The sequence below is a fragment of the Betta splendens genome, chromosome 22 (genome assembly GCF_900634795.4).
Source record: "Betta splendens chromosome 22, fBetSpl5.4, whole genome shotgun sequence".
Classification (NCBI taxonomy): domain Eukaryota; kingdom Metazoa; phylum Chordata; class Actinopteri; order Anabantiformes; family Osphronemidae; genus Betta; species Betta splendens.
The window spans coordinates 12,231,180-12,257,447 of NC_040900.2; the positions used below are offsets into that span (position 1 = coordinate 12,231,180).

At 46.4% G+C, this 26,268-nt stretch overlaps 3 protein-coding genes across 6 annotated transcripts; 2 read left to right on the forward strand and 1 right to left on the reverse strand.

Annotated features, from left to right (window-relative positions):
- Positions 1-1,097: 1,097 nt before the first annotated feature.
- Positions 1,098-14,068, reverse strand: atp10d (ATPase phospholipid transporting 10D). Of its 4 annotated transcripts, none has more exons than XM_029138988.2 (24): positions 13,703-13,840; positions 11,219-11,275; positions 10,720-11,066; positions 10,183-10,377; positions 9,038-9,242; positions 8,499-8,581; positions 7,767-7,873; positions 7,533-7,664; positions 7,318-7,430; positions 6,869-7,121; positions 6,501-6,721; positions 5,952-6,128; positions 4,638-5,253; positions 4,454-4,563; positions 4,089-4,215; positions 3,834-4,018; positions 3,218-3,497; positions 3,017-3,093; positions 2,812-2,937; positions 2,471-2,665; positions 2,244-2,324; positions 2,052-2,156; positions 1,778-1,965; positions 1,098-1,591 (listed from the first exon to the last, which is right to left on the reverse strand). In XM_029138988.2, the coding sequence occupies exons 2-24, from the start codon at positions 11,222-11,224 to the stop codon at positions 1,411-1,413; spliced, it is 4,110 nt and encodes a 1,369-aa protein (XP_028994821.1). In that variant the 5' UTR covers positions 11,225-11,275; positions 13,703-13,840; the 3' UTR covers positions 1,098-1,410. The 4 variants fall into 4 exon arrangements, with proteins under 4 accessions (XP_028994821.1, XP_028994822.1, XP_028994819.1 ...); XM_029138989.2 differs by having other exon boundaries at positions 11,179-11,275; XM_029138986.3 differs by lacking the exon at positions 11,219-11,275 and having other exon boundaries at positions 13,703-14,068.
- On the forward strand, positions 13,606-17,010 carry commd8 (COMM domain containing 8). The gene is made up of 6 exons (XM_029139048.3): positions 13,606-13,732; positions 14,195-14,309; positions 14,669-14,824; positions 14,891-15,043; positions 15,128-15,283; positions 16,602-17,010. The coding sequence occupies exons 2-6, from the start codon at positions 14,265-14,267 to the stop codon at positions 16,620-16,622; spliced, it is 531 nt and encodes a 176-aa protein (XP_028994881.1). The 5' UTR covers positions 13,606-13,732; positions 14,195-14,264; the 3' UTR covers positions 16,623-17,010.
- Positions 17,011-17,545: 535 nt separating this feature from the next.
- gabrg1 (gamma-aminobutyric acid type A receptor subunit gamma1) lies at positions 17,546-25,078 on the forward strand. The gene is given in 8 exon segments (XM_055505492.1): positions 17,546-18,108; positions 18,909-19,073; positions 19,170-19,233; positions 19,311-19,531; positions 19,696-19,778; positions 20,346-20,483; positions 20,878-21,030; positions 21,178-25,078. Coding segments are annotated over 8 exon segments (1,425 nt in total). The 5' UTR covers positions 17,546-18,070; the 3' UTR covers positions 21,741-25,078.
- The last annotated feature ends 1,190 nt before the right edge of the window (positions 25,079-26,268 follow it).

Below are 26,268 nucleotides of genomic sequence, written 5' to 3' on the forward strand. Positions count from 1 at the left end.
GGAGCAACTGTATCTGCCCAGAAAAGTCGCCTACTGAATTTCCTGCTTAGTACTACGTTACATGGTTTATGAAGCCTGTTTGCAGAACCAGGATCAGGGTCCATCTGCTTCAGGGAAGAGTGCGACAAGCAGTAAAGGAAGCAGAGATGCTCATTAAAACCCTGCAAGGAACAGACAGCAGCACCAACACGCTCTGTTCTGGATCGCTGTGTCGTGGGTTTTGTGGGTAGTTTCCAGTAACCAGCTCTGTGACGGACTGCTACACCTGCATACGTTATGCATCAGTGAGTCTGACTCTGCTGAACTGATGCCATCTGAACACACCCTAAAGCTGTAGACAGCTGCTACGTGATCCAGCACAACAGCATCAGGGTTTTTTTATCTTTATACTGTACATATCAGCCAAATCACTTTATTGTTCAATTAATAGCTTTTGCTTGTTAGCATGTGAAACATTCAATACAGTTACCAAACTTTGAGTATTTATTTTATTCAATCAAACAATAACACATGAAGATGGGCAAATTAGGCTAAAAAACCTCCAGATTTTGATTTAAGTCACCAGGTTAAGGTTCATCCATGTCCAGTCCTGATAACAAGCTCAGCTTCAGGCTTTGTTCTATGAGGACGATGTGTATGAGGCTGAGCAGTGACCAGTCCGTCACATGATCCATTAAACAGGACGCTTCACATTGCCATCTACTGTGATTGGCTCAGGACTAAACACGGCCACGGCAGGTTTGTTCGTCATTAGGCAACAAAAGTGATTCAATACCTTAGTTTAGTGTATTTAAAATGACCCAGACCATGAGTCACACACAGCAGAGCTACTGAAGCTGCTGTGATGGTCCCACCGGTCCTTTGTCCAAACAGAGACTTCTCAGCTTCAGTTTCTTCATTAATATTGTGTGGTGAACGATCCATAATCTAGAAAACTCACTGTCAACAAGCTGCAGTTGAAAGTAACACGAGGGATGACGATGGTAAAAGCAGCAGAGCTTTGGTTCTCCAAGCTACAGCACATTCAAGCTGACACCTTCCCACCGTTACTGTTGAGTCTGTCAACCTTTATGTTGACATAAAGGTTATGTAAGGTTGTGGCAGTGGTAAAGAGCCTTTGAACAGGTTCTGTTGGCTGGGAGGAAGTCAGTGTGCTGGATATGGAGGGAAGCTACCCAGAAATGCACTGAGCGCGCTCACACCGTATCCTGGACATCTGATGGATGATGGATGAGCTGCACAAACAGGAACAGGAATCCCTGAGATTCCCCACACCGACATCACGTGCCCGGCTCCAGGGCCGACGTGAGGAGATGCCGTGTGGTGCTGTCCTCGACTGAGGTGATGGTCCTTATAGAAACACGACTTTTTGGATCCAAACTCAGATGGATGTTATTGTGGGAGTGTGGGTCAAGTCCTGCAGGACGCGGCTGAGGCTGCGCTGGGCCTGAGGTCGGGCCTGACTCCGGCCTCGTGCTGGTTCCAGCGTTCCATCCTCCTGCGGTACATCTCCGAGTCCACAGCGTCCATTTGAGCGGACTTCAGAACAGCAGACGGGTGTAAGGTGTTGTGTAGAACCCTGAAGAACAGTCTGTGAAGGAGAACACGCAGGTGTCAGAGAGGCTTCTGAAATCAAAGCACCAGATTTGGTTCTGCATTGAGCTGCACCTTCTTCCATCCTTATAACCTCGTCCTCTGTCCCCAGATGTTCCAAATCCTTCCTCTAACATGGGCTTGTATTAGCATACACACGCACGGTACATGCTCTGGGACTCACCTGGGCAACAAAGCCACCACAGTCGTTAAAGCACATATGGTGTAAAAGAGCGGCTGGGACATCTGAAGGGTCTCCACACCCACAGGGTTGGTTGGGGGGCTGCAGGTCACACACACCACGCTGAAGAGCAGGACGAAGCCAAAGTAGGAGGCCCCACTCAGAAGCAGCACCACAGCATGGATCCATGTCTGCAAACACAATGTTCTGTTGAGCCTAATGCTCAGAGCCTGCGATGCCCAGCATACTGGATGCAAAATCAACAACAGTGTCTGACCAGAGTGTGACTCTCCAGGACTTGATGCAGCAGGATGATGAGCAGAGCCGAGGCATTAATGGAGGAGCCCAGCGACAACTCGGCGACCTCTGAACCTGCTAAAGCCTGAGACAAACATCAAAAAGCTTTCACACTGTAACAGGGGCCACGTCATCAGTCTTCACTGGGAACGGACAGCAGGAAGCAACTTACAAAGTAAGGCACGAAGAAGCAGACCAGGCTCTGGTAGAACGCGTCCAGAAGCGTGATCCAGAACACGCGGGGCGCGTAGACCTGCAGAGAGACAGCGGTTTACCAGAAACGTTTAAAACGTGTCAGGTCAAAGGTCGCGTTGGTCAGGATTTGTATGGATTTGTGCTGGTTGGTTTGGATCACTCTGCGTCTCAGTGTTTGCAGCCCGGTGTGATGCATGTCCGCACCTTGGACGTGTGTGTGTAGACCTCAGGCAGACACATCAGGGCGTCTGCAGACGCGTCCTGGTCCAGGACTCCATAGATCAGAGGAGGAACAGAGGTGAAGAGCAGGTTGAAGAGGATGAGGACCCAGGAGTTGGTCATGACGCTCCCAGAGAAACCGCAGAAGAACTGATACCAGAACAGCAGATTCCCATACATCTGAACACAGAACACAGACTCCCTCTGAGTCAGTGGAATTCAGCGGCCATTAAAAGTATTAATGACACAGCCTCCCGTGAGGAGACACGCCCTCCACACCACGGGCTCCGCACAGAGCGGACGCCAGCAACCTTCAGAGAACGCACCACGTTTTTGTAGATGAAGTACAGAACCATGTTGGCGAGGCGGCAGTGACACCAGTGGCCGTGAACAAGCAGCAGCTTGCTGAGGTGTTTGAACCTGGAGATGGCGAAGTCACTGGACATGACGGCCTGTGGAGACAGACATGGACGGTCATGGACCGAGCCACAGGTCTGTGTGAAGGAGCCTGGTACAGCAAGTGGCCCTCACCTGCATCCCCTCCTGACCCGATATACCGATGCCCACGTCCGCGGTCTGAATCATGCTCACATCATTGGCTCCATCACCTAAAGGACACGATAGAGGAGGAAGTGAGTGAAGGCAACGTCCAATAGGTCAATAGGATTTTACAGTTTCAGTCCTTTTTAGTAAATTATATGTCCTTCTCATTTCATAGGACTCTGTCCTTACCCACAGCCAGGGTAATGACACGCAGCTGGTCCCGGATCAGCCGGACCACCTGGCTCTTCTGCAGCGGAGTGGACCTGCAGCAGATCACTGCCTTGCACGCGGAGCTGAGCTCCAGGAAGTGGCTGCTCAGCTCGTCCTGCAGGGCCCAGCCGAGCGTGCGGCCGTCCACCACCAGGATGGAGCTGGGCAGGCCGTCCTCCGGACCCCCCGCTGCAGCCGAGCCGCCGCCGGCGCCGCCGTGCTGGTGCTTCAGCTCTGCCAGCAATGCTACGCACGCGTCCTGGTGGAGGAGCAGCCCAGCGGCACCGTGTTCAGAACAACAGTCAATGTCACCTACAACAATGTAGGTCTGTGTGCACAGCGTCAGTCCTTCACTGTAGTTACAAGGTGAGGATGAATAATCAATTAACCATTTAACAATATAATAGATACTGCTGATCACTGATGTCCTGAGAACTATTCCAAACACTTGGACAACTGGACGTCCTCAGAGCCATGAGCTGTCAGAACCTGTACCGTCTCTGTGCTTCTGTCTTAGAAAAGCGGGTTAAAGCTTAAGCATCTGCAGAATTAGCACAGTAACGAACTGAATACAACATCTGTGCTGCTGACCGACCTTGCTGTCACAGTTGACTGTCAGCAGCTGGTCGTTGGGACACAGCAGTTTACAGGAATGGGCGATGTTGATGGCGGTCTCCTGCTTGTCCCCGGTGAGAACCCACACTTTGACCCCAGCCCTCTGCAGCGCCTCAATGGTCTCCGGAACCTCCTCCTGCAGCCGGTCCACGATCCCCGTGGCCCCTGAAGGCACAGCACACGTCACCACGGCCCCCAGCGCCGGCAGCCGGGTCGAGAGGAGCAGCTCTCCTACCTAGCAGGGTCAGGTTGGTCTCCAGCCTCTGGGCCGACTCCAGCATCAGCTCCTCTCTGTTCTCTATGCTGCTCTCAGCCAGCAGCTGCTTCTTTAGCCACACTTCATACTCCTCCTCCTCCAAAACCTGCTCCGTGCACAGATGTGATGAATTGAATATGTAGCTGTGGTCCTGCTTATTATTATTATTATTATTATTATTATTGCTTCATTCATGCTCATTAATGTATTCAGTTGTATTCACCACTCTGCATGTTTACGTACACAAGTTACATCTAGAGCCTTTTCCATAGCATCTCGGCTTTAGGATCTCATAGTTCTGAGGTTCAGCAGGTGTTTACATCGAATCTGAAACTGAACTGTACCTTCTTTGCGATGCAGAGTGTGCGCAGGCCTTCGCTGGCGTAGCTGTCTAGATGTCGCTGGGTTTGTTCTCTGATGTGTGTGTAGATCTCCCGAGCGCTGAGCTCTAGACCTGGACGTAACAGAACCACACGTTACAGGGCTGCGGGAGTCCAGAGCTCCTCGTCACTACGACTGCTGACGTACCGGTCGGCCTCTCAGCGAGGTCCATGATCACGCAGTCAGCTCCCTTGGTGTAAACCACCACCTGCCCTGTGATCGGGTGGCGAACCACTATCGACATCCTCTTCCTGTTGGAATCGAAGGGCAGGATGTGAAGCAGCTGAACAGCCAGAGGTCCGACTCCTGGCAGGTCCACCAGCAGGCTTTGTGCCGACCGGCCCCTCAGCGTGCAGGAGTAAGCCCGGGCTGCGTGCACCAGAGCCGCCTCGTCTGGGCTTTCCGCCTCATACACCAGGTCGTCGTCGGCTCCGGGCGGGTCTGCAGCCTCCACCTTGGCAGTGCTGACATCATCGTCTGCCTCCCGGTCCTTCAGCTGCCCAGCATCAGCTCCCTGACCTCTGCCTTCTGGATCGGAGCCTTCCAGGTTGCTTTCCGGGTCCTCAGTGGTGCTGGGAGGCGAGGACCCGGTGGAGGCACCTGTCCTGCCGTGGGTGCACGGCTTGCTGCTGAGGTTATTGGGGCTGCTTTTGATCTGGGGGGGAGAGAGGCTGGAGAGGGCTGATAAAGGAGAGAAGCCGAAGTGGTGGAACATCCGCTTGATGTCCTCCAGGGACTTCAGAGGTGCTGCTGCTTCACATTCCTGAAGGAAGAGCACAGAAACCAAGACTTTCTGATTGAACTCAGTATTATCGCTCTCTTATCACATGGTAGCACAGTTCCTACACTACATATTTATTAGACATGGGTCAGTCCACAGCCCTTTGCCTTATTGAACTGGAGTGATACATAGTTGGTTTCATGCTGATGTTCATGCTGTACTTGACTGGGTTACTGGCCAAGTGCAGCCTGATGGGCTCAACATCACAGGGAGCAGCTGAACCCATCTCTCTTAGAGTTTGCTCTAGTCTGATCTCATATCATTACTCTTACCATTCAAAATGTCTGAAGTGAATTTGTTTTCCAAAAAATATTTCCGCCTGTGGCCTAATTTCTGGATCTGTAAACTCCAGCAAGAAGAAGAGCACCACTATAATCATTCAGGTGTTCACATTATTCCACATGTCACCGTTTCTTCAAGGGTTCAGTCACAACTTTCTCCCATACTCAATCTCCTCCCTCTGTGTAGGAGGCCCCAGCGCTGACTGGTAGGAGGGAGCGTCAACCAGTAGGAGGAGAGGCACTGAACCACGCGGCTGCATCCGTTCAGTGAGCGGCAGACAATGCAGGGCCTGTGTTTTCTCCACAGGACCAACATGGAGGTGTGCGGGCTAGCGAGCATGTGTGCAGCCGCGCACAGCCTACGCCTTAAACAAATGACTGCACAATGTGTCTACTCACGGCATCCTGGCGGTGTCTGGGGGAGGAGACCACTACACTGTTGCAGATGGCGAGAGCTAGAAAGAAGTCGGTGATGTAGGTGAGCTCCAGGCTGGAGGACGACGCCAGGGAGCTCTCAGGGGAATGAACGCAGTGGAACTTCCTCATCAGCTCAGGGTCTGGTATCACGTCCCTAGCCTGAACAGAAAGAGGCATCAGCAGCGGTTGATCCACACGGCTACAGCACCACACTACTTTTGTATGAGCATTATTATTTATACATAGGTTAAGTTCGTATATTTGATCATATTACAGCTTTGGAGCAACTTTTCTTTCCTCTTGCATTTTTAATACACTAATGTTCTGCTACCTTTTATCTTCTTTACATGCATCACTATGTTTTTCTACTCTTTAATTTCCCTAAATCACCTGTGGTGAGTTTTCATCAGAGCATTGTTGACTGTGCATCAGGTTTCAGAACAAAACAAAAGATCACGACGAGAAGCGTCTAAAAGCCCGTCTCAAGCCACCGTCTGTAGCAAACGCTCCATTTAAAGTGTGCGTACGCACCATGTGGTTGAGGAAAGCGCTGGTCCTGGACAGGATGTGAGTGGACGTCTGCTCCTCCTCCTCCTCCTCCTCAGACTCGGCGGTCAGCGTGTGCAGAGACACTGAGCTGCGGGTGCAGCTGAGGGAGCGGCAGCTGCGGGACTTCCCGCTGCAGCCGGACCGGAGCGTCATGGAGGGACCTGCTGCGTTGGCTTCCTCCTCGTACACGTCCAGCCTCCGCGCTGACGCCAAGGAAAGAAGAAGGAGAAACGATGGATGACCCACAACACACGCGTGGAAGGACATTATGAGAAACTGCTTCAACTGATGAACCACATTAAGCATTTGTTGCCATCATATTATTCAGAGAACACATCATCAGTCGCTACCATTCTCCTCATGAGGATATTCGACTCCGTAGATGCTGCAGCGGCGGAACACCATCTTGTTCTCGGTCAGCGTGCCCGTCTTATCGGAGAAAAGGTACTGGATCTGACCCAGGTCCTCTGTGATGTTGAGAGCCCGGCACTGGATCCTGGAGTCCAGCTGCTCATTGTACAGGGCCAAGTCGTTTTGGATGAAGTAGACTTGTCCCAGTTTGACAATCTCAATTGACACATATAGTGAGATTGGGATCAGCACCTGTCAGACAGAAATGAGTGCGTACTGCTTAAACAGAACCTCATTAACCCTTTACTGGACCTAACCAGGTCACAACATCCACTCTTTGGTATATGGATATGTTGATTAGCAGATCCACTGATGTATCTTTAGTTATGAACGGTTCACACTCTAATTGGAAACTAACTATTGACGCATTGTGTAACACCACACAAACCTGAAGGACAATGATCATGGTCCAGAAGACATAGAATCCAGCTAAAGCAGGAGACGTCTCCCCATCGATCTGGAACACGGGGTCTCTGTGGTCCTTCAGCCACAGGCCGTGACCTGAAACGCACCAGCAGCTCATTACAGCCGGACGAGGCTCAGGACCAGGCACCGGTGCCGTGTCCTGGTTGGACTGTGGCTGCTGGCGGTGATGCTACAAACCTACGGCAGCAGTCAGACACATGACGACGAGCAGAAGCACACACCACAGAACGTCGGTGTTCAGACGCTTCTCAAGGCGGCTGCGCTTGTACCGCGGCCCACTGTTGTTCATCATGGCTTTGGTTTCGTGGCCTAAGTCGCACAGCAAGAGAAGAGAGGAAGATCCTGAGCTGCGTGTTTAATGGTAGAAATCCCCACGATGCATCTATAAATCTGCCTGATCTGCGCTCTCACCAGCGTAAACCACGATGCCGACCACAGTCTCAGTGTTTCTAATTGTGCAGCTCCTCAGCAGGAGGTTGTTGTTATGGAGACCAACACGAGCGCCGTTGGAGTGCTCCCTGTCAGAACATACACGAAGCTGAAGCACATCTAGGTTCAACCAATATCCCATTATCACAGAATAAACGGTTCTCCAGATCCTATTAGTGTTATTAAATATTTAAAACCCAGATGATTAATACAAAATCATTTATCCCTATATTACAACCATAAACATGAATGTATTTGATTGGGATTTTCTGTGTCTGAGCAGACAGAATGCTACAGAAATGGTAAAGTATAAAAGAAAATGAGAAATGTTTTTTCTTTTACTGTAAAAATAAATGTCTAAAACATGGGGACACGTCTTACAGACCGACGGGGATTCTCCCCTGTAGCGACTGGGGGCATCAGCTTCTCTGTCTGATGATGATGATGCCTCCAGCACAATGTGGGGGATGTGTTTTACATATTTATGTGTGCGCTATTTTGGAAACCATAATTCTTTCCTTTCACAGTCATGTATCACTTTGTGTTTGTCTGTCATCTAAAATCCCGGTAATGAGAATTTATATAGTTTTGTGTATTTATGTGGATTTAACGCTGTAAAATGACTAAACCTGAAGCTGTTGTTGATGAAGACGACAAACAACAGAACATGTATGAGTCGTACGTTTGATTCATCGTACATAGATGTGAACTCACATGTAGCCTCTAAACCTGCTGAGGTCATTGTTAGGGTTCTCGCACTCAATGCGACTGTGGAAGCTCTCAGGAGTAAACTCTCCCTAGAAAACACAAACACATACTGTAGTAAATCCATATACAAGACTATGGCCCATGAAGCAGCAGGGTCAGGTCATCAGAGGAGTCAGCCCACAGTGTTGCTACATTTACACTAAACACAGATTGTGACTGAAAATCAAAAATTGTTCATGACATGACTCAACCTCCAGATACATTCATCATGCAGAGATTATTGTAGTGGAAGAAGCTAGAAAGAGATGAACCAGACACAGCCGCTCACAAATTAACAAAAATGTCACAATCAGATGCATTTTAATTTGATCAAGAAGCCATGGTGCATCTTCATGGTTGTGTATGTCTAACATTCTTACAGTGACACAAAATACAGTAGAAAAGGATGCCTTACAGATGCCACGTCTATTGTAAGACACAACAGGAGCGTTACAGAGTATTTGTATTGTTTGAATCCATACAGACGTGATCCACGGTGGGTTTACCTGAAACGGGAGGTCTGACACCACCTGCTTCTGCTTCAGGTTGGTCTCTCCATCCAGGTTGGCTGTCTCAATGTAACACACCCCACGGGGGTCAGAGGAGAACAACAGCAGCATGTCAGCAGGGATGATCTCGTTACAGGACAGACGGACAAAGTCGCCGACCTGCACGTTCTTCCAGCGCCGCTCGACGTATGCTTTCTGTTTGCTATGAGACAACGGGAGGAAATGCTAGATCAGACACAAACACGAGTCATGAAACCGTTACAGTGACCTGGGAGGTGAAATTAGGTTCCTCATCGAAAAACTTTGAAACTATAGGTTTGAATGTTGAACTGAAAAACTTGATTTTGAATATTAAAAACTGTGATTGAAACGTCTGAAAATATTTCTGGGTTATGATTCTGTTTCTGCACTGCTTTAAAACCTAATTTGAATGTTACTTAGTTAAAGACCTGGTACAATCAGCAGTATTACTGCCTTGAAAACAGGATATTTGAGTGATGGATGAGCACCTATGTCTACTAGCAATGATTGTTGAAGTAGGGCTGTTTGAGGACGATTCCCATCTTTGTCCCTCACTCATATAATTTACATATACATATGAGGAAGTTCCCTTGATAATGACAAGTACTGTAAAGAATTTTTTCTACTTCTTTAGCTTTTGTTATTTACTTTTTCACGTAAACAGTCACATTTTTGTTAGGATTAAACATTTGTTTTAAGTATTTTATATATTTCAGAGAAAATGTCAGCTTTCAAAACAATATTCAGGACCACACTGACTTCCTGATTTAAACCTATTATAGCCGTTAGTAAACCAGGAGCTAAACTCTGTCTTGAAGAATAAGTAAATGAAGCAGATGTCGTCTAAGCCATGGGGCCTAAAAACTACTATTGAGTTATTTAATTAATTGAATTGAGTTAAACATATGTGTAGCCTGATTCTAGCGTTAATCAGTCACAAACTGGACAAAGTTGGAGACTAAAGTTGTTTTGGCCGCCGAAAACAGCAAGAGGACTCAAAAAAACAAGGCAACTGTAACAGAACTGAAACTCTGGTTTATGGTATTACTGTAGCTGGTGGTACTGGGTGGGGGGGGGTGTAGTGTGTACAGTTTGTGGCTGACATTAAAATCAAAACTCACCCACAGAAAACTTGCACCACGTTGTTGTTGACCTTTTTATCAAACAAGTAACGTCTGTAATCTTCTAGCGCATCTTTGATGCCAATAACAATAAGAACCACAAGGAGTGGGATCATGGTGATTTCCTTCTGAAAGGCTTCAACCACTGGCACCCAGTTGAGTAACGCCAGGAACAAGAAGTAGAGGTTGGCCGCCCTGCAGCAGAGAAACAGAGACGTCACATGAGCCTCAACAAGAACAACCCGCACGTCGTACCACACGAGACAAAGAGTCATTTAAAGCATCAGAGCCAGAGTCGTTGCTTAATTTCGAAAATGAACGTGTTAAAACCCAAAGATCAGCTTCGGTTGTTATTAGAGGCTGAATGTGAACGTCAGAGCAGCTGGTTCTGTCTCCAGAGCCTTGCTGTGGTTCAGCACAGCTCACAGATGGGCTCTTAGACTTTGACAAACACTGCCGCATGGAAACCGTAGCCTCTCTGTGTGTCAGTCATTAACGTCCTTCTGCTGTGGACAGACGCACTGTAAAAGGTCCTACCTGTGAAACTGCTCAAACAGGTTCATGGGGATGAAGGTGAGCAGGCTGTACTTGGTGGTGCGGATGGCGTTGCCCTTGTAGTTCCTGAGGATGGCTTCACTTTCCTGTTGGTGAGGCCCGTGGCGGGACAACACGGCGCGCCGCTTCCCGCTGCTGTATGAGCAGTAAGGGTTGTCCTGGGAGGGGCTTTTGGCCAGGCCCTCGGGGGCAGCGTACCTGCCCCGCTCGGAGCCTCTCAGCAGCAGCTGCTGGCAGCGATGCTGCACCCAGTGGAAGCGCTCCATGACGGCAGCGGAGGCCGAGCCGCTCGTCTCTGCTCCACATTCAGCTTTCACGGCGTCTTCATCCTTCGGTAAAGACAAAACGCAAATAAAATAGGATACCTGCCTGCTGCAGTGGCAGCGGTAGCTACTGGTGTCAGGCTGTGCTGCATCGTTGGATCTCCTCATCTGTGCTCACACTCAGCTTGTGTTACATCTTAATGACCCGATCAGCTTACGCTCATATCACACGACGGCCCCACGAGGCAGACGCCAGGTCACGTGGTCGGACAGCACTGGGAACAAGAATTGTTAAGACAGGAACGTATGAGGAATTTTCACACTCATATCATGGTTGCATGCAGACACACGCTTTACTAGTAAACAGAGTAAACGGTTCCATGAAAAGTATGTTAGGATGTTGATCCAACACGTTAGACAAACAGGAAGCCGGCTGCAGCAGTATTTCACCACAGCCTTTCACACTAAGCAGTGATTATAAGCACTTTCATTTCTAGGCACCACTAAACATTAGCCTTCATCCTGTACATGTCCATGCACTTACAGTAGTGCAGCAAGAGAGCTAAGGGGTAACTTACAGTACTAGCTAACTTTGCCAAGTGGACTGATGCATAAGCAGCAAATTCTCCATCAGATACTGCTTTCATTTAAGGAGGATGAATAGCCAAGAACCAAATGAGCAAATGAGCAGCATGTCAAAGTGTGAAGTACTTCCTGTATTACTGCATAATACCACATGTTTGGTTCGAGTCTTATACTGGGGTGTTACACAGTTGTGGGGACACAGACCGGCTGATAAAGAGACCAGAGGCTGCTGTGTTACCAGCTGTGCCTCTAGTGAACCATCAATGGACTCGCTTCAGTTTGCCAGACAGATTTTCTCCATCTACATCTCAGGCAGTCTTGGATGACATTAGCCTAATGACGTCTGACAATGACAGGGAGCATAGAGTCGAACTGATCCAGCCTCAAGATTAAGACAGAACAAACCCCAGAGCTGCTGGTGGCGTACAGTACACGTTTATCAAGGAAAGAGCACTGAGACAATGGACTCTTACCTGGGTGTTCACCTGAACCAGTCAAGGTTTATCTTATCAATCTAAATGTGTTGCTGCTTCCTGTGTAACAGCTTTGAGCCATGAAAAATTGTCGACACCATTTATCGCTGGCTTTATCCTCAGTAGGACTGTTGTTAATACAGGGTGACACAGAAAAATGGGAATTTTCCAGTTCAAAGTTCCTGTTTTTCTGTGTCACCCTGCATATAAATATGCTGCACTGACCTTTAATCACACACAACGGGTCATAATCACAATTACATTATCACAAATTTATATCACTCTAGAAACAGCGATGAAGAGCTATGAACAGGATTATTAAAAAAAAATCTGATCTCTATGGAAGAGTCTTTTCTCTTAACTTAAGGCTAAAAGCCTTTTTTTTCTGGTTTCTGACACCATAGAAACATTCGTTTTGGTGCCAGTTGTGTCACTCAACACTGCAGGAGGTTTGACTTGGGTCATTTCCAACACCTTCACTGAAAACCATCACTGAGAGAAAGGCGTTCCTAGAGGACAACGTCATGCACACTAATACCTGCACATTACTAGTACAACATGTGCATTTCCTCCTGTCATTTACAAGTTTGATGTGATATAAGTATCTTCCCCTTCCAGCTGTTCCCATCAGGGATCTCTGAAGTGAATCATTTGTTTCTACCCAACTCTGAAGTAAAATCATCTGTTTCTACCTAACTCTATCCTATTTCATTTAAACTCTTCTGAAACACATCATCTCTCTAAGTTCATAGTTTTAAAAAACTAAAAGTCTAACATTATACTTTCTAATATTAGACTTTCTGGGTTTATGACGCCTCTGCATAGTAACAGCAGTGTCATAGGTCTGAAACTGTAACTATTAACAGATACATGTGTTTCAGAGGTTAAGTATGTAAAAAATGCATTGCTAGAGGCAGTGCTTCTAACGCCTTCACACAGCTGGATGGTGCCTGACCCAAATGGACCCGGAGCTGCTGACCTGCAGCTCTACATGTGTTTATGTCAGAACAGTTTCAGTGTTCTGCTGGGATGGAAATGACTGTTGAGCTGCAGTTACCTGAAATAGTTCTGTTCTGTCATTGCCAGCAAAGCGCCTCCCTTTGCTTAAGTAAATACTTATCTTTGTGCAGCCGGCCTATTGTAAGGAGATGATAAAACTAATAAAACGTATTTATCTAAATTCCTTGAAAAAACTGGCTGGACTAGAGGAGAACGAAAGGTCAGGTAAAGGCTGGAACGGGCAAACAGAAACGGGCCACAGCAAAACAGTAATGTGTAGATCTGAAGTAGAGACAAATGAACTGCGACAGAATTTGCACAGAAAATAATTAAGTAAAAGCTGATTTGCGCAAATGTGCACAAATGTGCAAATATCCACGTATAGTCTGATATGAACGTGCATTTGGTTTGAAACGCACAGTTTTACAAAGACCCTGAACGCGTCGAAGATAGGTCCAAGATTGGACAAAGGGTCTCACAGATCCAGAACCATGAGTTACTGAACCGCGCAGGGTTAAAACGGTTAAGAGCGACTGGGCTCACGGTGTCGGCTCGGTTCTGCCCCAATAGGCCCCGAACCCTCATCCTCATGACGTGATCGCGTCTCTGCTCAGCAGAGCCGAGTAGGCGACGGACCTCACTCACCCTGCAGGTCGAACGTCGTCCGTCTTCGAGGTACAGTAGTAAACAACAACTTTTCCGTTTTAGCCATATCACTACGAGACGGGAAGAGGAGCCGAACGTGAAGCAGGATGTGAAGCCCCAGTCGCCGGTAGTGGGGCGTTCGGGTTCGCGCAGGAACATGGTTCAGCAGAGCTCCAGCGCGTGCCGCCGCTGTGTCTGCGACTAAATGTGCCCAGTTTCATAGGAGCCAACATGTCGAGGTAAACAAAACCCGACAGGCACGTTTAAACGATTGTTCCCTACGCGAGACTTTATACAGCTACGAGTGGTTCGCACTTAATATTGATCCTCGAAAGTTGTGCTCCTTTTAACTTTAAATGCGGCTCCGCTTTCGTGACAACGTCGGTAAAGCTGCAGCCGCCGTCTCCAAAATAATACAGCAAGTATCTCTAGATTAACGTCAGGTGTGCACGCCGAAAAGCCGTCAAAGTAACGGATGCCCGCTTTTCCCAGGCACGTGAACGCATCTCACTCGCTCACATGATCGACATCAGCTGACCAGAAGGCGGACCCAAACGGCAACATGGTGGTTCTGCTGAACAGTTTGTCTGTCACAGATTGTCTCAACGTAAGTACCAGAATTAATGGACCGGTTGAGTAGATGTGTGAAGTAGCTGGACCAGGACCAGCACCGGGGGAACAGTCCAAGTGTAACGGTTCCTACTGGGAGTCAGTGACTGGACTGATGTTCTCTTCTCCTTGGAGAATTAATGCTACTGCTAACATAATCTGATCAAGAATATACAGTTTGTGGTTGCATTAATATACTCATTTCATTGTGGATCTGCACTGAGGCTAGGGGCTTAACATGTTTGCATTTACATATAAAAATGTAATTATTATTATTATGACATTTTATGGAAGGGAAAGGTTCCCCAGCTTGTCTTAAAAACAGACGACCAGACTGTTCATCCTGTTGTTGTGTAGCTGTGTCACAGGGTAGTGGACGGGTTCTGTGGGCGGGAGCCTCCTCGCAGGGCTGATTTCAGCGCCGCATGGAGCCTGGAGGAGTGGCTGCAGCTGCTCGACTCCCTGGCGGCCCTCTTCCGTGCGGCAGTGGGGAACAACAGCTCAGATGAGGAGGTGAGACGTGGGACTCGATGGCCCCGTTGGCCTGAGCGCAGCGCTGAGTGTGCTGTTTGTGGGCAGGTGTCGGCTGGACTGGCAGACGTCGGCAGCAGTCAGGCGGCGACGGTTCTGAAGGTGTTGCGAGCCAGACAAGCAGAGATCCGCCGTGCCCTGCTGGACCGGACCGCCTCCATCTCCTGTGCTACGCTGCAAGACTTCGACTGGCAGCTTAAGGTGAGTTTGTACTTCACCCGAGGCCTCCACAGGTTGTTCCTGGATGTCTCACTTGCAGCCCCTGTCTCCTGGTTCTGTTTCCAGTTGGCTCTGTCTAGTGATAAAATCTCATCCCTGCACACGCCTCTGCTGAGCCTCAGTCTGAACGTGAGAGAGAACGAAGCCCTCAGGCCTGTCACCATGGAGATGAACAAGGAGGAGTTGAACACACTCATCAGTTCACTAGAGACTGCTAATAAGGTACACACACCTCAGTCACTTATAAACACGTCTGATTTTTCCTTCACAATAAATGTTGTAATTTAATATTAATATGCCCAACTTTGAATTTAAAGTAATTAGTAAGACACTGATAAACAATGCAGTTAAATATGTTTTGACGAACGAAAGATTCAAATTTAAAACACCTTATATTTCGTTTTTTAAAAAAAAATTTCAGTCTTTCATTTTCTTTGAGTTTTTGTCTTCCTAGTTAATGCCACATTTTTGTTAAGCAGTGAGTGAGTGTTTAGAGTGTATAGATTGAAAAGGTTCTGACCAAGCACAGAACCCTGTGGAACCCCCAAGCTTATGTTTGTGTATATGGATAATTTGTCATTTAACATCAGTTAATCGGATCATCAGTGACTCTAACCAGCTGTTTGTGTGTATGATGGATCTAAACCTTCATACAGGTTCTTCATTACACAAAATAATTTCTCCACATAATGCCTTTTCTAGTTTCCTCATTATTGGTAGACATGAGACATTATTTTAAAACCTGTTAAATGAATTCATATGTTCAACTGCTTATGTTGATTGGGAATCAGACCAGCTGATGTTGGTGAGTGTTTTATTTTCTGACACTGATGCACAGGTGCACTACTCCACACACGTGCAGTAACTGATGTGAGCAGATTTAGTTTTAAGGCAGTTTTAACAACTGGGTGTTGCTCTCGTTTCAATCACGTCACTACCACAGTAGGCCTGTTCTGGAACAGACGAAGGGCAACGTGACAGATATGAATATCAGGTACATCCCCTCCATTCACAGAGGTGGACGCCCCACACAGCTCCCGTCGAGTCATTTCGTCTGCGGTGGTGATAGAAGGGCTGATTTCTGTATCTACTTTGTTTGTCCATCTAAGCCTGTTCATTGCAACCTTTACTCAGACTGATGAATCACTAAGAGAGGGGGACATACACGTCATGATTCAACTTCCGGGTAGCGGATGGGTTTGGTGTGAAGTGGGATTTGTTTAAATCAAAATTCGATTCACTTCCTGGGAAGAAGCAGATGCCGGGATATTCTGAAGGCCACTTGGTGGCATTGTGCATTAAACTGTGAACAGAGTTCATTGAAACATTATGATTTCTGTTGATTCTGTGTGTGATAAAGTTTACATTTGTCTGTTTAGTTATCAATAACTAACCATAATAAATAGGTCCCTAAGGTTTTAATGTACATGGCAGTGACTGTATCACTGTCTTGTGCTAATAATTCAGCTGCATCCATTTTGTTCCACTTACTGTAAGTGACTTGTTATAGAACTATGCATGCTCTGTTTACGTGTTGCAGGTGGTGCTGCTGTTAAAATAAGTTGAGGACTTTGAGCCAGTGATCCATTTAACCTTCAACCACAGAACGTTCATTGGATGGATGTCAGCTGTTGGTAAAATGTAAAAAGGTTTTTCATGTTTGGTAGAGATGATGTTTAACATGCAGTTTATTAAGTCATTCATGTGAAGAAAGACAAGCTGCTATTGTGATTCAGCTATTTTACAGTTAAACAATATGTTACTGTAATAGTTTGAAAGTGTGAGCAGCAACGCGTGCTTCTTGCCGTAATGCAGCATCTCAAGGTTTGAGTGGATTCAACTCCAGAAACAAGACTTTGAAATCTGAAAAAAAAATACATTTTATATGCTCGGAACCTACAAAGCTATTTTTTGTTTTGTAAATGCCTAAAATAAAGCAAAAAAACCTGCCTGCTTGGTGAATTAATGTTTCCAATATGCAAAACACAACACAAGAGAAAACACGTGACTGGATAATAGTTATTAATACTTCAGTGTAGTGAACATTCTCTGATGTAATGAGGACACAAAGCCTGATCAAAGTGAACATACTGAACACTGACGTGTGTGAAATGATTACTATGGACTTATGAACTCATGGATTGTAGTGAGACAGATCGTAACAGTCAGCGTTTTGGCTGCTTTTTTACATACTCATATTCTGTAGTTGTTGAGGAATATGCTCCATAAGAAATGAGTCACATCAGTGTTTTGCGCCTGAAGGGACCAGACCATGACCCAGAAGGGCAACTACATTTATGCAGCAGAGTCTTCTGTTTGGTCACTTTCTGGTTAATGAGCTGATCACAGACACTGTGCTATTTTGGTTACAAATTGGCAAAATATGTACAGTATATAATTAAATCTTACTGTTCCGTATGTGTATTATACAGACATAATTATGCATGTATGCATATACTAATGACAGTGATGCCTGATGATTGTATGACGGGTCAGTCTTCAGCTTCTCCTGCGCTGCTGCCTCCCTCATCTTCTTTTGAACCACGTCAGCTCTGAAGTAACTGCTCTGTCGCCTCCTCCTGCTCCTTTCTGATGATCTCAGCTGCTGATCAGCATCAGTCGTTCCACTTCCACAGACCAACCTCCCATTTCTGACATTGAGCCGTCAGCCGGGTGGAGGACGTCCGTTGACGATGCAGCGGCAGCAGCAGCATCTGCGTGAGCGGCTCTGTTTTCCCCGTTACGGATAATGAAACGGGCCGTGGTTCCAGCGGTTCCAGCGGTTCCAGCGGTTCCAGGATCATAGCACTGAGTCATTAGCAGCGTGTCACCGCAGCCTGCAGCACTGCAGACACACTACGGCGCAGTCACGTCCTCCCTCCTCACTGCGCACCGGCGCCATGGACGCGGCTCCCGCATCCTCTCCTGCCTGCGTTTAATCCTCCTCGGCCGCTGAGACGCGTCTACGTGGAAGCTGTTCGTCGGCTCTGCTCCGTGCGGCTCGCAGCCATGAAGCCCTGGCTGCTCGTCGTCCTGCTGGGACTGTGGTGAGTGCGTTGGTTTGGCAGGTTGGAAGGTAAAGTTGGCCTGATGTTCATGGCGCTATTCTATTCTATTCTATTCTATTCTATTCTATTCTATTCTATTCTATTCTATTCTATTCTATTCTATCCACCGGGTCATTGTGTGAGCGGACGCCTCTCAGGAAATTCATTTTTAGAATCAGCCATCGTCAATCAGTGTGTGTGCGTTTGTTCGTTTCCTATTGGTTTAATTGGGCCCATGGAGGAGCATCTTAAAAAAAGCAAGAGACTGACACGTTCACAGCAGCACAGACGTAGGTGTTCAGGAAGTTGTTGGCGTCTCATTTTTTATTTTTATTCATTAAAACGTTGCCAGGCTTGTTGTTACTAAACAGGAGTCCTGCTCATTGTCGGACCCAGTTTTCTCTCTCTCTCTTTCTCTCTTTTACTGTCTGTGGTGTTGATGGCAGGTGGCATTTGAAGGGAAGTGCTAAATTTGAGGATGGAAGATGAAGCATGTGGTTCTGGAGACACTGTATGAGCTTATGGACCGATCCTGGACAAAGATGGCACCAAGGTTCCTCAGTAGAACCTGAAGCCAGCGGCAGCTAATACCATTTTACCTGAATCTAGTGGAGGAAACTTATGATGCATGTAGGAATTTGTCTTTTAAACGAGTTTAAACTAAAATGAGAGAGTTTTATAAGTGGCCTATGAGAACATGCATCCACACGGGATGGCATGTGGGTGACGCTGGAGGGGGAATCGAACCCAGAACCTTCCTGGTGTGAGGTGCTGCTATTCATAATGTTTTCATTTTACAGTACAGCATCGGGGTCCAGCAAACAAGAAGAAGAAGACTACGAAGACGTGCCCATTAATAAGACCTGGGTGTTGTCACCAAAGGTCTATGAGAGCGACGTGACCCTGATCCTCAACAAACTGCTGCAGGGCTACGACAACAAGCTCCGACCCGACATCGGAGGCAAGTCAAGCAGTTTGTGTGGAGCTGGTCGTCGGTCCCAGGTTTCAGATAATACAAAGACAAACATCACCCACTAATATGTGTTCTGTTCTTCAGTGAGGCCCACAGTCATTGAAACTGCTGTGTACGTCAACAGCATTGGACCCGTGGACCCAATTAACATGGTCAGAACTTACCCTGATTCTAAATGCTGACAGAACCCCCCTGACTGACTCACGACAGGCCATTTCTTCTCCTACAGGAATACACCATTGACATCTTCTTTGCCCAGACGTGGTACGACAGCCGGCTGAAGTTCAACAGCTCCATGAAGCAGCTCATGCTCAACAGCAACATGGTGGGAAAAATCTGGATTCCCGACACCTTCTTCAGAAACTCTCGCAAATCGGATGCTCACTGGATCACGACCCCCAACCGCCTCCTGAGGCTGTGGAGCAACGGCAGAGTCATGTACACGCTGAGGTGGGCGGAGCTTCTGCCTCGTGTTCATGTCCAACCTGTTTCTGTTTAAAGAGGCCGCGGTTCCCTTTCTGCATATTTACATGATTATAGATAGAAGCTGATACTCAGCAGAAGGAGACGATGCTAAGATTTGCTTTTTCTGTGTCACAACTCTGTCCTGTTAGGTTGACTATTAATGCGGAGTGCTACCTTAAGCTGCATAACTTTCCCATGGATGAGCACTCGTGTCCTCTGGAGTTCTCCAGCTGTACGTGGTCAAACCCTTCCCTCCTATGTCAAACCTGTCATGGCTGCACCTTCCCAGCAGACACAGGCTTCTGTGTGGCCTCCACTCGTTTCGGCCCATCTGCTTGAAGCTGCCCTCTCTGAGCTCGTACCAATGAACCATCTGCTCCACCAGCAGAGAGAGGTCACCTAGTCCCATCCTCCTCTGACAGACCTAATCAATTATATCCACCTGAGTCTGATTCATGCGTCTGTGTCATCCCTCATCGCTCTCGCATTGTGCTTCACCCTCTCATGTTTTGATCTCAAGGACCATTTTATGGTGTTAGGGACAATATCAGCACCTTTACAGTTGCACTAAATGTCATCAAATGAGTCAGAAGAACCGTTAAATGAAATTCATTACATCTGTAAATGACCCAGCCAGGTGGTATCACATCCAGGTTCCAATGCCTGGTTTATTATAGCTAGATCCGTTCTGTGTTCTGCTCGTTTGAAGACTTTCAGTGAGGCTGGACTGGTGCCACGTACCTCTAGGATGTACAATACACCTTGTCATACATTTCTCCGCTGTGTCTCTGGATTGTAGACGGTTACCCTAAGAATGAGATCATGTATCGCTGGCAGAGAAGGTCCGTGGAGGTGGCGGATCAGCGCTACTGGAGACTCTACCAGTTTGCCTTCGTCGGCCTGAGAAACTCCTCAGACGTGGCTCACACTCAGTCAGGTGAGACACCGTGGCCAACGCCTCCTGTGTGAAGGGAACTAAAACTAGACAGCACCTACTGAACCAACATAAGTTTCAGTTTCTGCTTTAGAGAATAAACCCTCATACAGTAGTTCTTCTTTTCAGTTTAACTTCTATTTTCATGAGTCTGGGCTAAAATCACTAGAAAAATCTAGATGTCTAGAAAATCCATATGACAACATACAATCAAAGCAAAGAAACGCTGAAGCAAATGAATGGGCATCGATGAACTCACTCACTCACTCACTCACTCACTCACTCACTCACTCACTCACTCACTCACTCACTCACTCACTCACTCACTCACTCACTCACTCACTCACTCACTCACTCACTCACTCACTCACTCACTCACTCACTCACTGTCTTCCAGGGGAGTACGTGATCCTGACCATCTTCTTTGACCTGAGTCGTAGAATGGGCTACTTCACCATCCAGACCTACATTCCCTGCAGTATGATTGTGGTTCTGTCCTGGGTCTCATTCTGGATCAACAAGGACGCCGTCCCAGCGCGCACATCTCTAGGTTTGTCAGAAGATCTTAAACTGTTGAATGGAGACTTTAAGGCTGGATCCTGCTCTGGATTTGTTCCATCACCGAGGCTTTGTTTGTTTTAGCCAACATCCCCCAGATTAACCAGACTCACCGAGCATTTGCTTCTAAACCCTTTAGGCATCACAACCGTGCTCACCATGACGACCCTGAGCACCATCTCCAGGAAGTCCCTGCCCAAGGTGTCCTACGTGACGGCCATGGACCTCTTTGTGTCCGTTTGCTTCATCTTCACCTTCGCTGCTCTGATGGAGTACGGCACTCTGCACTACTTCACCAGCAACCGGCAGACGAAGAAGGCCAAGGCCAACAACAGCACACAGGTACTGTAGCAGAGCTCTCAGTGCGGGTCCCCTGTGCGACAGTCCCACGCTGACCCACCCGTGGCTTCTCCTCCACAGCAGAAAGCCTCCAGCATGGTCAACATCCGGCCCGGCACCTCCCTGCTGCAGATGAACAACATCGTGGCCTACGACGACGACGATGACTACCTCTACGAGTGTCTGGATGGGAAAGACTGCACCAGCTTCTTCTGCTGCTTCGACGACTGCCGCTCGGGCGCATGGCGCGAGAACAGGATGCATGTGCGTGTTTCCAAGATCGATTCCTACTCCAGAATATTCTTCCCCACAGCGTTCGGCCTTTTCAACCTGGTCTACTGGATCGGTTACCTGTACTTATAAACCAGGACCATGGAGTTTAAGGCATTCATAGCGACAGATCAGAACATTTACCATTAAATACATAATATACAGAGCCTCACAAAGGCTTCATGGCCTTGAACTTGTCCACATGTCATCACTTTACAACCACCAAAGTTTATTTTTTTGGTTATTTTCTGTGATGGACCAACACAAAGTGGCTCATAACTGTGACATGGAAAGAAAATCAAAATTAGGTTTTCAAAGTTCTTTAGAAACACACTTGAATGTGGTATGTATTTATATGGAGGCCGTTCTAGCATCTCCCCAGGTTATGCTACAACCACGTCTGGCACATTGGATGGATTCATGTCTGAACTGGACCATTCTCTAAAATGTTTCCTTCCTGCTCCAGTGTCAGATCTTTTTATCAGGTCGTCATCTTAGGTTGCTCATATCTGGCTCTGTTTGTCTCACCATCAACTCTGTCCAGACTGGAATTCTGACATGATGCTGCACCACGTCTCCCAGTTGTTGTGTGTGCTGTTTTTCATTTGACCCGTTCATGTCTTGTGGCAAATGTGACTTTCTGTGGCTTTCTTTATTAATGTCTGACCATTCTTCCTTTGTGGCCACATCTGTGAAGTACATGACTGATAGACGTGTGGATGTTACCAGGGTAACCGGCCATGTCCGAAGGATCCACAGAGCAGCTGTATGTAAAAGTGAAGGTACATGGAGGTGGACCTTACTAATCTCTGGAAGCAGCTGGTTCCACCAGGATTTTGTTCAACTGAATCTGAAAACTTTTATTTTCATTTCCAGCCACTTGACAGTTTTTTGCCACATTTGTGTTGGTCTATCAAATCAAATCACCCCAAAACACAACCAGTCCAGAGGTCTCTCTTTCTTTATTTTCATGACTATTTAAATTGTGGCTTCTCACTGAAGGCATCAAAACTATGAATGAACACATGAATCATGTAGCGAACAAGAAGAATATTTTATATTTTAGATAGAACTCTTGCTTTGTCTCCATGAGCTTCACAAGGTCGTCACCTGAAATGGTTCCACTTCAGGAGTCTCCTCAGGTGCGTTTTTGGAGTTTCTGCCTTAATGAGGTCATGAAAGTAAAGAAAACCGGTAAAATGAGAAGGTGAGTCTAGACTTGTTGTGTAGATACGCTTGTGATTGTAATGTGAGGAAATAAGAAAGGTTCAAGGGTTGTGAACACTTTTGTAAGACACTGTATGTACTGTAGTAAATATGATTAATGCTTTAGTGACCTCTGGAACCTCTGGATCCTTTGGAACCTTTGGATCCTCTGGATTCTCTAGAACGTCTGAAACCTTTGGAACCCCTGGAACCTTCGTAACCTCTGGAACCCCTGGAACCAGTTCAAATGGTTCTTGTCTTGACAGGTCATATAAATCTTGCGTCTCAGTTCCCTGAAAATTGGAGCTTCATGGCTGATCTGTGGCTGTGACCTCGACCGTTAAATCTGTTTTTCAAAATAAGTGATTCTAAATTGAAGGTTTGCATTAAGTCATTTGATATTTTTTACTCAAATCCTTTAAACTGTTCCCTTGGATTTTACATCTGAATAATCAGTAAATCAGTAAACCCACTTACGTACATTATAAATACCTCAGTTCTGCTTTAAATTACACATTTTATTATAAAACAGGTAATTTTCTCTATAACCCATAAATAATTAGAACGTGTTCTACACAGTTCTGTTGCATGTAAAAGGCTCATTATGTAGAAAAAACTATTTGAAACAGGAAATGAATGAATGTTTCCAGAAAAAAGAAGAGTATATTTGAAAGTGAATATTTAAAGTAACACTTAGAACGACTCTAAACGCTTCCCTCTTACTTCTAAAACAGGCTTCAGTTTATGATTTGACATCAGCTCCGTGTCATCAGTGCGAGTTAGCGTGTGAAGTGGCTGCTGCTGCGTGGCCCTAACGAGGAGGAGACACAGTAACATACGTTTGTCGGCTGCTCAGAGTGGCAGTCACCAAAGACAGGAACGCACAAACAACCAGATCCGTCCAGCAGAGCACAGCATGTAGCTGTTACACCATCGACACCAGATGTTCTTAACATCCTGAGAAATAAACTTGAACTGAGGGAACGAGTGGGAGAAGTGGTGAAGGACAGATGCAGACGTTGATTCAGAAACTAAATGTGCCAACTGGAACCAGTGACCTCATGAACCTGTTGATAGCATTTCATATTTGTTTTCACTGATGAGTTTAGTTCATCCTTCGTCCTGTTTCCTGCTGTCACACGACTTTATGCTCTAAAACGTGAGAATGGAAAGGTGACAGATTCAGATGCTAAACCAACAGTGGCTCATGAATCCGACTGGACGTTCAGAAACCAAAGACGCTGTCAAACTTGCTGTACAGACGTTGTCTCACTTTGAATATGTCAAACATCACATGCAGAGATTTGTGTGTTTGAGGTGACACAGCCATAAACGATGTCACAAACACTAAAGCTGAGGAGTCAAAGTCACTAACAGTCACAGTGATCTATGCAAACATGGCTCCTGGTTTACATCATTGGTCTGAACGTGATGTGGCGTTGATCACTAATATATTAAATGCAGACGATTCCAAACCTCACGGGTTTGTTACAGTCTCCTAAAGAAGTAAGTCTCAAATACCCACACAGGTTTGGGTTTGAACTGTAGTGAAGGACGTGTTTCATGTCCGACTGAAGCTGAAGGTGTTGTTGTCGTTGGCGCCTCGCTGCCCCGGATGAACCGAGTGGGGACATGAACCTGCTGTGGATCACCTTTGTTTTAATGGCTTGTTTTACTCCATTGTCCTATGATAAATGTATGACTAGGCTTTAACTATCACTATGTTAGAGACGCAGGCTGACGGGTTGTGGGATTGGAACACTTCTTTGTACCAGACGTTCAAACGTGATCCTTGTCCCCACGGCTGAACTCGGCTCTGTCACAGACTGATGCATGTCACACACCAGCACTGAGTCTCTGCGCCTGTAAACGCTTGCTTCCACGACCTGTCCTTAGTTTGGCACTGGTTTTGTTGACTGCTTTCTATTCACAAGTTGCTCTTTCAATGCACACGTCGGACTTTGCAGTTCACCTAAACTTAAAGACTAAATCGAATGCTGTATTTTTCAGTCTCACCACCTCAACCTCATGCTCAGTGATGTGGACACAACCTCCACGTCAATAACGTGTTCGTTATTACAGACATGATGCTACAGTTTCATTCCATTCAGCTGAAGCCATAAACACATCATATCTGTACAATGTCATTCGGTCTAAATGTTGCTCGTATTGTATCGTTATAATTCAGTCCACTGTGAGAAAATAAAGCATTGCCTAAAAACTCAGATTTAAACTATTGTGCTGTATGTATGGTGGCAATTATTCAGAAAAATTGCATCAGAACCCTCAGCATCAACATCTTTGAGCCATTTAAGCTGTAGCAGCTCGTTTGTTGGATCAAATCACTTTTCATATTATTCATATTTACTGATCACTTGCTCTTTTGTTTTGTATAATTTTTTCTGAGCCGCATACAGTCTCCACATCTGGTCTATGGGGTAATTTAAAATGAGTAGGGTTAGAGAAAAAAGCTGCTCCTGTTGTGTTCCAACAACTGTAGCTATTTTCCTCTTACAAGTGAAAGATACAATAAACAACAGTTGCTTTAAAGTGAGTTGCTTCCAAACCACTGTACTTTACAGTCAGTTACAAGATCCTGTGATCAAAGCGCCGCCTACTGGCTGAGCCCTGGAAGTGCATTATGGCGCTGAAGTGGGCGTGGCTACTTTGGGCCCTTTACTCCTCCTTTACAGAACAGTGTCACACTGACACTGACAGCGGAGCCTCTCCATCTGTAGAACCTACTGTACAGCCTGAGCTCCTGTTCAACTGATTGATGATTGATTATATAATGATCAGGTCGCAGAGTAGAGTGGTCGCCTTTCTGAGTCGAGTGCTGAGCTCCTTTATCACAGATACTGTAAGCATAAAAATAACAGTGGCTTTTTAACATTTAAAATTCAACATAAAATGCTTTTCATCAGCAGCAGGTCAGGAGGTTTTATTCTATTACATTTAAATGTATGCAGGTACTAAAAACCAAACCAAAACCTACAGTTAGACAAATAGTAGAAGTTTGATAAAATACTCAATTATAAGTATTATGACTTACAGTAATTTAAAGAGGCTTTAAAAGTCTGTGGATCTGCCTTTGGAGCTAATCCATCTCCAGTCCTATGAGACTGACTGATGTCAAGTGAAGGTGACTGGAGGCAGTGAAGGAATGTATCAGATTTCTCCTCCTTGTTCCTTTGTTCCAGAGCAAACACTGGGAACGACGGAGGACGAAGGAAACGAGGAGATGTTGAAGCAAGTGATGAAGAAAAGTGTAGAAAAAGAATAACTGGAGATGGGAGACAGATATAGAGATGGGTAGATAAACAGGCGCTCCTCCCAGTTAAATTACAGTCCTTCATCCTCCAGCTTTAGATTCTGTCCCAGCATGCAACGCTCTGACACTTTACTGGAAATGACG